This window comes from Alligator sinensis, unplaced genomic scaffold (assembly GCF_000455745.1).
Source record: "Alligator sinensis unplaced genomic scaffold, ASM45574v1 scaffold273_1, whole genome shotgun sequence".
NCBI classification, from domain to species: domain Eukaryota; kingdom Metazoa; phylum Chordata; order Crocodylia; family Alligatoridae; genus Alligator; species Alligator sinensis.
Genome location: NW_005841943.1, coordinates 2,175,665 through 2,188,621, shown reverse-complemented (window position 1 = coordinate 2,188,621; position 12,957 = coordinate 2,175,665). Strand labels below are relative to the sequence as shown.

General features: G+C 41.5%; 1 protein-coding gene across 1 annotated transcript in view; it reads right to left on the bottom strand.

The window, feature by feature from the left end:
* TRIQK (triple QxxK/R motif containing) overlaps positions 1-10,014 on the bottom strand; it is a 75,744-nt gene extending 65,730 nt beyond the window's left edge. Inside the window, exon 1 of the mRNA XM_006019996.1 lies at positions 9,957-10,014. Coding sequence (XP_006020058.1) covers positions 9,957-9,976 — 20 coding nt within the window. The 5' untranslated portion in view covers positions 9,977-10,014. The remainder of the gene's footprint in view (positions 1-9,956) is intronic.
* Positions 10,015-12,957: the final 2,943 nt, after the last annotated feature.

Sequence of the window (12,957 nt, the reverse complement as noted above, 5' to 3'; positions counted from 1 at the left end):
CCCCTCCCCCCTTTACTCTCCTGCTGCTGCCACTGGAGTCTCCAGGCTGCCCCTCCCTCCTCTAGCTGAGGTAACCCACAGCACGAGGGGCTCAAGGAAACCCAGGGACCCTGTGCAGAGCAATGCGCTATTGCAATGCAGCAGTGATCAACCACAGCTAGGAAGGGGCAGAGGGGTCATACAGCACAGAACACGGGCAGGGGCCCTAAGACCCCCAGATGCTCAGAAGTTGGGCAGCTTTGTTTTAAGGCATGAAGCATGGGATTCAAAATGAACTACACTGTTTACAAATCAGTGACTAAATGTTCACGATAAAGTAAATGTAAAAGTATTCAGGAAAAACAGAACTGTACAAGTGAATGGTACTGAAGTCTCAGTTTAGATTAAAATTAATATCAGTACAGCTTTTTAATCATTTTGCTTGTTTAACTCAGTGAATGGCTAGATTAGATATCCATGGCTTATACTGAACTGAATTATATTAAGGAAAAAAATAATCTATTTGTTTTGTTTTGGTTTTTTTACCCCTGTGTCACACTCCTATTGTTTATAAAATCATAACCCAAATAGGAGGAAAGGCAACTGATTGCCACTAATGTTCATACCATGGCAACTATACATGAAAATAAAGTTAATGTTACAACTTTCCAAATGGAAAATATACATTTTATGTAGCAAAACTAGTTCTTGGCCTACTTTCTTCTATTGTAAAAAACAAGTTTTAACTTATTTTTTGCTATTTCAATGGTCTAGTTGTGTTTTGTAACAAAATATCAGCTGTGAAAAATGCTTGCAGTTTTAGTAGTGCCAATAAAACACAAGAGTATGCAGACAAAATTATTTCCCTTTAGTTAAAAGCACATCAAGACACTCCTGTTCATCTGTATGGCTCAAACTGTCACTGACTCAGGCATCTAGAACCTCTAAAATAATGTGACTTTTCTTTGTTCTTCAAAGCTATGCAGTAATCATCATTCATTTCTACCGCTTTGATGGTTAGATAGCAAACTCCCAAGAAACCCATGGAGACATTAGCACATACAGCCGCAATGTCTAATAAGACAGCAATTTGCATAAAAGATCAGCCACAATTTAAAATGTGTTGTGATAGATGTGGAAAGGGAATAACAGATCTATATTAGCATGTACAAAACCAAGATTGTTTTCACAATTTAATTCCTAAGGGACTGTGGCTCATCACCTTCCCTTGTAAAGAATTCTTCATTCCCTGAGGAAGTAACTTGCTATGAGCCAGAGTTAAACTAAAATATGGATTAATAAGAGATAATATTTATTATTTATGAATCTTGCAGTAGGAATGGTTTCAAATGTTACCATCAGATTTCTACAAAGAAAAAGCTTGGAGCCTTTATGACTCAAAACACTTTAAAAAGAAAATATTCTCATTTCCATTTAAAACTGAAATGGTCATCCTAAAATAATTCACATAGTTTAACCTTATTGAACAAAGTAGGAATCAGTTCCATCTCCCACTTACTTCAGCTGATATAGTATTGAACCCTTTTTCTGTGTTTCTTCATTTAACCTGAATTCTGCAGAATATATTGTGTATACTCTGAACACTTTGCAGGTCCCTGGAATTTGAATGTGTAATACTACTATTGTTCTTTTATGCCCTGCTGAAAAAATGACCCTAACATTTAAGCATTATTTTCAGACCATTTGAAATCAATGGTCAACTCTCAAGTTTCTAAAAAAAGCCTCAAAAGTAAATCATGGGAGAGAATGTTTTTTTTGTTTGTTTGTTTATCTTACATCTGGTTTTTCAAAGGAAAAAGCTTTTTAATTGTTTTTTTTAATTTCTTTTAATTTTTTCTCATCTTTCTCTTTCCACAACTATGTTGTATGAGGGCTTGCACCACACAACGACACATTCTCTTTCCTGCTTCTGTTTTATCCATCAGTAATAACCACATAGAATAAGTTGTCATATCACTATTGTCAATAAGATATTTTTTATTTTAAAATAGAAAGCACTGAATTCAAAATCTGACCATGAGATGATTTAACTCAGGACTTGCTACTATTGAAACATTCATTCTTTTTATCATTCATGGGAATTTAAAAATATTATTTTGGTGGTCTAGAAGATCACACAGTTCCTTTCATTAATGCAACAAAAACATACTGCAAATGACTAAAAAAAATTAATAAAAAAGAAGTATATGGACTATAAAGCATACAGAACTGTGCTTTGTACATTTATGGTGTTATGTAAATGATTAATAACAATAATAAAGTCACTATATTGCAAGATACAAGCATGCAAAATTTCATGAAAATGAGATTTGAAATTGTATAATGTTTTGATTCAATTATAAAAGCTGCTTAAATATTAAAACAGTATTTTTGAATTATAAAGATAACTAAATGTTTAAATGTAGTCAATTCTTTCATAGAAAAGAAATTAAAGATTAGTGAACAAAATAACTCCTGCAGCAAGTCAATATAACAGAGTAAATGTTAAGATACTTTTACTAACTTGTAACTTCAAAATTTACACATGCATCTACATGTATACACCTATAATGGGAAACCAAATTCTTGTACCATTAGCTGTATGAAGTGATAAGTAAGAATTCAATGACAACAGCAGGGCTAACACCCACATCCAGCTATTTTCAAATAATAAGTCCTTATCACTTGAGGGCAGTGATTCTCAACCAGGGGATCATGAGATACTTTAAGAGTGCCACAGGGTACTGCACAATATTAGCACTGCTAGGTGTGCAAGCACCTACATGTGATTCACAAGATAAACCCAGAGATATCAAATAGGAATTCTGACCTGCTGTGATCTTTCTGAGTTCTCTGCAACAAAAGTATTTCTCTATTATTTTTCTGCAGTCAAAACATGAATGCAAGTTCTGAGCTGGAATTTTACAAAAGGTGCCTTGAGTCTAATGAGGGGTACTGCAAGTCTCCCTCAAGACTGAGAACCACTGCTTTAGGCAAAGCAGATATTCCATTAATTGTCAGAAGTATCGTGCCAGTGACACACACTACAGCAGCTCTGATTTTACTTATTAGAAATGACACCTGTTACATAGTATTCCATTCAATACATTCTCTCAAGTGACTTCAAAATTCAGCACGCTGCAAATATCATGAAACAATCTCCGTAACCAAAATTTCAACTCTTCGATTAGTACGATTTACTCATTTTCATAAGGTGCAAAATCTGTTTGGGCAATGATTACTTCATAGAGAAAAAATTAGAAGAATTTTAACAAGATTTAAGTAAAAATGTTCAAAATGATGTAAATTTGCCGGAAAAAAAAAGACGACAATGACACACACAAAACCAAACAGGTCCTCAGGTCCTTCCCATTCCCCACATCCAGTGTAGTTTGTCATAAACCTGAGTGGAAGCAGAAGCAGGTTCAAAATATAATTGTATGAATTTGTACAAACTTTTCTTCAACAATGGATATTTGTGTTCGAAGAAAAGATTTGTAAAATGAAGTTATGAAAAAAAATTAAATATTGTGACCCTTAATTACTGTAGTGTTCATCTTCCAGCCCTGTGGGCCAGTTGAGTAGCACAGGGCTCATCTGTAGAGCAGATCTAACATGGGGTCAGTGCTCAGTGCTCAGGATGCAATCCAGCTCTCAACCTGGCCCCATGCACCAAATTTGGCCTCCGAAAAACCCTACACATCAGCCCAGCCCCACATGCCAGTTCTGGTCTCCCACATGCTGGCCAAACTCTGCATGCTAGATCTGACCACAGACTGATAATAGGCACCAGAACATACGCCGTGTCATCCAACCCATATAGTTCCCAACAGGTCCAGAAATTTGGTGGGAGGGCAGCAGGGAAAGCGTTAATTGCCACAGCTCTGGAAGTTGCAGCAATTAATGCTGCCACCAATCCCTGGCCACCGAATTGTCGAATCCCTGGGGAGCCCTGGGGGCCAGATGACACAACCCTATGGGCCAGAGGTTGGGCACCACTGCTTAACTGAAAATTGTTTTCTGATTTGGGGTCTTTATGCAACACAGAAAAATTGCTATTCATTATTATTATGATTTATTATCTATTTTAACAGCACCTAGAAGCTCCAACCCGATCAAGGATTTGTGAAATTTACATATTTTTTGATATAAAGACAGGATGAATCAGATTTAGATAAAAGTACCAAAAAGCCCTTCTGAAGCGCCCAAGCTATACAAAATGCTGTGCAGCAAGGTTGAACTAACATGCTGCTTCTTCCAGTAAAGCATGTTTTGTTTTGTTTTAATGTCTGTAAGCAGTCTACATGTCCACACAGTATCATATAGGTGAGTTAGGCTATGTGGAAAGTTCCTCTCACATATCAATTCATGTAATAAAACTAATATCTAAAACATATGCTGCTTACATGGTATTTGCATATGAACGGTAATATTTTATTCAATGTATAAAGGGGAGAAGTCTACAAAGAATTATGTATCATAATTCCACAGAAGCCACACAACATAAGGAGCTTCTTTTTCAAACACACTTCTTTTTCCTTTTTTTTCTTTACACCTCTGACTCTTTTTTATACATACGGCTTAGAATTTTACCTTATTTGAATAAGGTTTTACTGCTGTGCATCATCAGGGCTTAGACAGATATTACTTTTGTTTTGCTTTATCCACTGTTTTAATGTGACGTAAAGCCTATGAACATACATTCAGGCTTTTTTCTCTACTAAAATAATGCCCAATCTGGCCCAAAAATGGTGGACAAAATCTAGACAAAAAAAGTTGCTGTTTAAAACAGCAAGGCATTTAACATATGGATAGGTATTCCTGTCCACCAATAGCCCATGGTCCCCTGCTCCTCCTCCCCCTCCCTTCCAAGGTGGAAGGAGAGTGGAAGGAGATTGGCCTGCCTAGCAGAAAGCAGTCTGGGCTCCCAGTGTACAGCACCTTGTCCAGTCACACCAGTTGGCTGATTGGCAGAAGCAAACAAACAGTGGCTCTGTCCCAGACCCTTGGGCTAGACCCTTTCCAGTCTTTCCAATCAGATGAATCGGGATCAGCTATGAGAGCTGCTCACCACCCTACAGGAGCCCTGGTTTGCCTGTAGGAGGGCAGGGAAGGGAGTAGAGACCTGGATAGGGGGAATGGGGAGACAGGGTACCCGCAGCCCCCTATTAGGCCATGGCTTTCTTTGCAAATTTGCTGCACTCCAGCCAGGGACCTCCATACATGTGCCTACCCATAGTGCTCTATTTTTTGTAATGATACAAACTTTGTAGCACTACAAAATTAACAAAAATGGACAGCTTGAAACCCTCTGGCTCAAGTTTGTGGAGGGGAGAGGCGCAGCAAGAGAGACCTAAAGGTAGGTGTATACTACAGACCACCACATCAGGGGGAGAAACTTGATTTGGAGTTCACCCGAGAATTGACTGAAGCTGCCTGTGCACATGACATGGTCATCATGGGTGTTTTTAATTATCTAGACATCTCCTGGGAGGAACACTGGGCCAAGTTGCAAAGGTCACGATCCTTCCTGACTTGTGTTGAGGAGCTCTTCCTGACTCAGGAGATGCATGGGTCAACCAGAGGTGACACTCTGCTAGACCTGGTCCTGACCAAAGGAGACAACCTGGTGACCGACTTAAATATAGAGGGAAGTCTGGGTGACAGCGACCATTAAACCACCATGTTGACTGTCCAACGTAAGGCAGACAAATCAGATAGCCGGATTGAAGTCTTGGTCTTCAAAAATGCAAATTTCAACAAGTTTAGGTTACTAGTAGGGCAACTGCTCTGGGACCAGGAACCAAAGGCAAAAGGTATGCACAAAGAGTGGTTGTTCCCTAAGGATATGATCCTTGCAGCACAAAGGAAGTCCATTCCCATGCAAAGAAAAGGTAACAGAAGGGCTGGAAAGCCCTCTTGGCTAAACAGGGAAATCATGGTCCTCTTAAGAAAGAAGAAAGAGGCTTATAAACAATGGAAGTTTGGGATGGGCCCCAAGGAGAACTATTCCACGACAGCCCGCATTTGCAGGGAACAGATAAGACAGGCTAAAGCGGTGACTGAACTTAGATTAGCAATGGGAATCAAGGACAACAAAAAGTCCTTCTTTTGGTACATAGAGAACAGGAGGAAAACAAATGGGAGGGTAGGGCCAACTGTTCACCAGGGCACCCAAGGGGAAAACCAGAAGTAATGGCCACAAACTCCTGGAAGATCGATTCAGGCTCAACATTAGGAAAAACTTCTTCACAGTGTCCAGACTGTGAAATAAGCTCCCTCCAGAGGTGGTACAATCATCTACCCTGGAAATCTTAAAGAGGAGACTAGATAGTCACTTTTCTGGGGTCACCTAACCCCCCGTTCTATTTCCTGCATGGTGCAGGGGGCTGGACCCAATGCCTTCCAAGGCCTTCCAATCTATGAATCTATGAATGTCTGCTTAAACCTGTATGGTTTAAGCAATGTATGTACCACAGGGTACATACAGATGTTCAGGGAGGTTAGAAGGAGGTTAGATCGTGTTAAAAATGGCCAACCAATTTAACTTAGTTCACCCATGTGCAGACCTTAGATCGACCTAATGAGGTCGATCTAAGTGAGAAATATACAGAAGTTCCAGGAAGATTAGATTGGTCAAAAATAGCCAACCAAATCTAAATTAACTGTACCTTGAAAGTGCACTGATTTAGGTGATTACAGCAGGATCAAACTAACTGAATTTCTGTACACATTCCCAGCATAGCCCAAGGACTGGGAAAGCCAGTCACTGACCCCAGCCCTGGGGCTGCACTTCTCCTACACCCCCCCCCCCACCCCCACACACGCCCTTTTTCCCCCCACCCCAGCCCCAGGCTATTTTTACCCCTCCTGCCTCCTTCCCAACTCCCAGATGGGCAACCTTCCCACACAGCCCAGCCAGTCTCCCCAGAGCCCACCAGACCTCTTGATCCTTCAACTTGCTCCTGGTGCCAATTTTGCCAGTGTTTACTAGTGCCAAGAGCCAATGAAATAAGGGGTGGTGGGCAAAGGGGTGGGTAGGATCAGGGCAATATATTCATCTCAGGGCAGGGGGTCCAAGAGATTAAAGAACTTCGATCCTGTCAACCCCCCTGTCCCCTGCAGATCCCATTAGCACCTCCAATCCTATCAAACCCTCCTGGACCCCATCCCTTTTGTGGACCCCGATCCCCCAATCCCCTCAAGACCCTCCACAAACCCCATCCCAGCCACCTCTCCCCTACCCCAACTTACCTTAGATCAGTGACCATTTTTAACCCGATCTAACCTTCCAAACTTCTAGTTGTAACTTTTGTACAAAGTCATATTTAAGTACTTCACTGGATCAAGGCCTAAGTTTGGTCTGAGAGAGAAAATAACAGAAGTGTTCTCTCCCTTACTGGGCTCTCAGCTGTCTCTTCCCATATATAATGCCTGCATTTTTAGATTACAGGATTTTTGTTCAGTGAAATAATTTACTGAAAATATTAGATTCCTGCAGTGAAAAAAAATGAGATATCTCTATTCTCCATTGCTAGAAAAAGTGACAAAATACTGCCAAAGGTTTTAGTGCCTCCCATTAATGACCAGACAGCTTGGTCAATATAAAAAGTACAAACAAAACTTTATCAACACTTGCTTTAGAGAGGCAATTAACTACTTGAATAATGAAAAGCATCACTCAGAGCTGAAATAAGGAATGAATGCCTACAAATGGAGGGAAACAGCCATCATGTAAGTAAGCAGCTATTTTCAAGATCTTTATTTTAAATTTTCCTTAACTTCTATAATTCTCCATTAAAATCTATGAAATATGGTCTTCTTCCTTACACAACACAAAAATCGTGTGGTTGATGTTTATGTCCCCTACAGGAAAATTATGATAAATGATGCTATATGCAGTATTTAACTCTAGTAATTTTTAGAAGGCAACATATTTCCTGTACTTTATATGATACACAAGGAGAATTAACAGCAAATATAAAAGGTGTACGATGCCAATTTGAGACTAGATAAGAAGAGCAAAACCACTGTCATTCTTGCACAATGTGAAAATAAAGCATTCACCTTTCACCATGCAAGTTAAAAGCTTATTGAGTCAGAAGGAATGACTAGAATCAATTATTGTTCTGTCTCACTGACTGAAGAGATCAACAACAGCCTATAGTATAGCTGAATATAGGCACGTTCCCCCTCTGATCCTTAACATGCTCAGCTTCAGCATTCATTTTCTTTGATGAATTAGAAAATAATTTAAATGTGAATAACGGTGCTATAAGTCATAGACCTCAAATTTCAAAATCAGGCAATCTAAGCACTTTATCATGTTACAGTTCATGAATTAAATAGAACACCACACGTTTCAATGCTATCTCATTTTCTAGCATCAACAACTTTGTTCCTAAGAAGAAGCACAAGTTTCATTTCTGCCATTAAAACCAGAGGTTAACCATTCTCTTTTCCTAGCTTACAAAGGTGACACATACTGATTTTCTCCTAGACTTTCCCCCCTAATGTGACTATTACAGGCCACAACTAGATTTGTGTGTATGCCTTAAATATATCTTTAGCATGTTCAGATTTAACCTTTAAAAGATCACATTTCCATCCAGTATTCAGAATGAATGAGGTTTTTTCCCCTGTCTCTGAAGCAACTAACTCCATAAGTAATAAACAAACTGATTTATGAATGAAAAATTAGAGTTTTGTATAGCTTTATTTTACCCTATGATGCATTAGGCATTGAGAAAAGTGAATCAATTTAAAAAATATTAGTCAAAGGATAAAAGTAGCTCTCAATGAATACATGGTTTTAAATTGGTAAATTTTGTTAGTCCTTCCAAATAGATGAAAAACTACAACAGGTATGCATATCTCGATCTTGAGAAATAAAGTTGTAAATTTCCTGGATTAAGTTCCTAGATGAAATAACTGGGGCTAGGGCCTGAAATTACACATAAACCGATATAAGTGATTGGAAATCAGTTCAAATCTGTAACACAACAGAAGTTCAGTGCACATAAACCACTTTCCAAATGGCCAAAACTAGTTTAATATAAACCTGGATGGATGTAGTATCAGACTTAGCTGATTTAGGTTAAATCAGTTTATTGAACTTCTGTTCCAGATCTCCTCCAGATTCAAGTTAACACAGTCCCCCAGCATCCCAGGATGCTTTGCACCTCCCCCACAAGCCCTCACCCTCACAGGGTGGGCAGGCTAGACTTGGCCCAAGCTGTCTGCTCCAGCCAAACAGGGAGGCATAGTCTAGTACCCTCCAGCTTCTGGCCTGGGCCACTGCAGGAATGTGGCTGCATTTCCAGAATCAAAAGTTAATGTCTGTTCACCTGCTCATCATTCAATCTACGCAGTTTAGACTAACCTGTGAAGATTGAATCAATTCAGCCTTGGGCTTTTTGACTGGCTATACTTTAAAGGTTCACCCCTGTAACAATTTTAAGAAGCTGAATGCTTATGCTTTTTAAGTAGTCCCATGAATCATAGGCTTTACTTCATTAAAGTAAAGCCTAATCTGTGGGTTCAAAGAACACACCCCTGACTAGTTAATTTACCTTCAATAACCCTGATTCTCCAGATAAAGAATTTCAGAAACAGCTTGAAACAGTCGACTAACCAGGGGGTTGGGACTTCTTGTAGATTACATATATATTGACTTGAGTCTTACTCTTGTCAAAAACTGTCTAGAAAACCTATGAAATGAAATGGCTTTCAAAAAGAAAAGTAGAGAAGCACATGAAAGCCTCCTGGGTAGCACAGAAGCAAAAAAGTGGGAATGCTCTAATCAAGTGCCACAGTTCCAGAATAACTGAACTGAAACAGAATTACACTGAACCCTTTGCATTAGGTAACGGTCCACTAAAACACAAGCTCTGCTAACCAGCAAAAAAAATAATGGCAATATGCTTCTTTTATAATAATCAAAGTTCCTTGGACTCAGTTTAGTGCTGCAGTTTTACCATTTTGTACTGTATAACATGGCTGTGCAACTGGCGGCACATGAGGGGTTACCATGCAGCTCAGGCTCCCATCCAGTCACTACCTCCCTTCTCCAGCCTCGGTTCTTGCTCCCGTTCCTGGGGATAGTGGAAAGGCACTGTGCACTGGGAAAAGCAGGCTGCCCACAGGGCCACAGAGGGGTCAGGTTGCCTGTGCTGTATACATGGCCAGGACAGAGGTGAACCTACACACTGGCTGGAAGAGATGGGCCACTTATACTGCACAAGCAGCAGATTGTGGGAGGACAGTCAGGCTGTTTGCACTGCTTGCACAGCTAAGGGATGCAAGGGGAGGGTCAGGCAGTGGGGAGGACCTCATGGTCTGCAACCCATGTGGTGTGCAGCCCCCTGCCATCCAGAACTTGGACAGACCTGCTTTACAATCTAAACTGCATTTGCTCAAACAGCAGAAAGGTGGTTTTCTGGTGGCCTTTTGCTTATATGCTGTTCCAATTCTGTGTGTACTTACCACCAGCCTATTGGTCTAGATCAGGGGTTGGCAACCCCCAGCACGTGTGTCAAGCATGGCATGCGAGGCCATTTTCCCAGGCAGCGTGGATTTAGCAGCAGCAGGCAGCTTCCCTGTGTGGCCCCTCTGTGTGCTGCCACTCCAGATCGCACACATTGTGGTCCGGAGAGCTCATGAGAGGGCAGCAGGGCCAGCAGTGCAGCATGTGCGGCCCGGAGCAGCAGTGCACAGAGGGGCCAGGCAGGGAAGCTGCCTGCTGCTGCAAGCTCCGCGCTGCCCGGGTCACACTTCCCCTGTGCACATGGGAGCAGCGTGGGCAGAATGCAGGGTTGTGCCCCTTGCTGCTGCCCCTGCCTGCAGGGGAAGTGTGGCCAGGGCAGCAGGGAGCTTGGAGAGGCAGCTTTCTGTGCCCTCCGCTATGCCCTGCCACACTGGGTTCCAATGCTGCTCTGCAGAAGCAGTGGCGAGGGCAGCACAGCAAGGAGCATTGCTGGTATCTGCCGCCTCCCCAGAGCCCAGAGGCAGCTGGGGCCAGGGCTGATGCTGGGGCCAGGGCAGACAGGCAGCACATGTTTGCAGCTGGCCCAGGTACTGGGTAGCTGCAGATAGCCACGGAGCCCGAGTTGGGGGGCAGGGGCTTTGGGTGGGGGGCATGGGGCACGAGCATAGCTGGGGAATAGGGGCTTTGGGTGGGGGGCAAGAGGCAGCAGGGCTGGGGGGTAGGTGCTTTGGGTGGGGGGCAAGGGGTACAAGCAGGGCATCCTGCCATGTAGCCCCTGCCCTTGTTTTGTTTTCTGGCATGCCGACACTCCGGCAACTTCCAAGGTAGGCACTGTGGGGTTTTTTGGCACTCTGGCCAAAAAACATTGCCTACCCCGGTCTAGATATTGTTAAAACTGTAAATTCATAGTTTGCATTGCTACCTTGAACTGTGGAAACATTGCACCATTGGTAACTCTCCTGGTTTCCAATATGCCAAAAAGCAGAAGTGGCCGTGTAGTTTATGGCTCAGTAGAAGTACCAAGAAAGGAACATTCCCTGTTTCAGAGAGCTTACCATTTAACTAGGAAATTAGACACAGGGTGGGGGAAAGGCAAAGAGCCACAGTGAGCAATGTGAGAGATGAAAATATCATGTTTGTTCATGATTTTCTATAATAAGCACATTAAATCAGTAGCTATACGGATGTGAGGATCTATTCAGAAGTCATAGGCTGAAATAAAATGGTGGGTGAAAATCCGCTCCATTCACTCTAATTTCCTGAGTGCCTGTCTCTAAGCATTAGGAGCTAGCACATGCCTTTGGCTGAAGTCAAAAGAGAACATGTGCTTCAACAGTGCCATAAGGGTTTATGAGAGGGGGAAAATATACTGCCTGAAATAGAGCCTTGTAGTCTCTGCATAAAACAAAGAACACTAGGGCATTCACTAAAAGAAGTTAAGGCCGGGCTGCATAAGAGCAAATAAACAAGCAGATGAAATATGGGACTGACATCAGAAATCTCTCCAGGGCTACTGTCTCTCTAGTAATATCATTCTCTTCAACCATCATTGTGCCCTATTCCTATTACCTTTAAGCAAACTTGAAAAGTATAACGAGAGCAGGATCAATTTTATATGGGAGTTTAATTATAACTGCTTTCATTTTGTGTGTGTAGTATTCTCCCCCACTACACACAGACTTTTGCCTTGCTTGTTCCATATTGATGGCCTTTTGGATAGGCCAAGTTAATGAAAATATGGAATAACATGCAATGATAGAAATGTCTAATACAAACTTATGTCAGCAGAGGAAAATAGTAAAAGTGCTATAGCTAAAAAAGGAAAAGCCACTGACAATACTTCATCACAAATGAAACAGAAAAGGGAACATGCTAGCAACTATCTTCCCAGGGAGTGGTATATTAACTTCCAGGTCTTAGACCTGACTTCCATTGTGCTACATGGGCTGAGCCCCAGGTATTGCAAAGATTGCTTTACATTCTGCCATTTCAACAGGATGCAAAATAAGTCCAGTTAGAGTCAAACAGCGAGAGTTTGCCACGGAGAATCCTGGCGCACGAGAGTAATAAAGGAACATAGAAGAGTTCTGTTTTGCAATGTGAGTGAAAATTCTCAAGGAAAAATCCAGGTGTCAACGAGACACCCAGAGATATAAATAGCATTGAAATAGGAGAGGTTAGGAATGAATAGGTAGACTGGTGAATCACAACCATGTGGCTAGCAGTGGCTGCCAAATGTATGCAATGGCATAAGGTGAAACAGAGACAAAGAACCCAGGGCAAAGCACTGTGACAAATCAACTAAGAATGGAAAAAACGAGTGGGAGGAAAAGTCACTGATGAGATACTAAGAATAGGGTTGAAGTGCTAGGACAAAAGTCATCATCTACAAGGCTCTGGAAGAATCCTGAAGTAAAGCAATGAGCTTACTGGTACAAGCATGTCAATTCACAGAATCTTTTATAAGCTCCCTCTATTTTATTATATTGGAA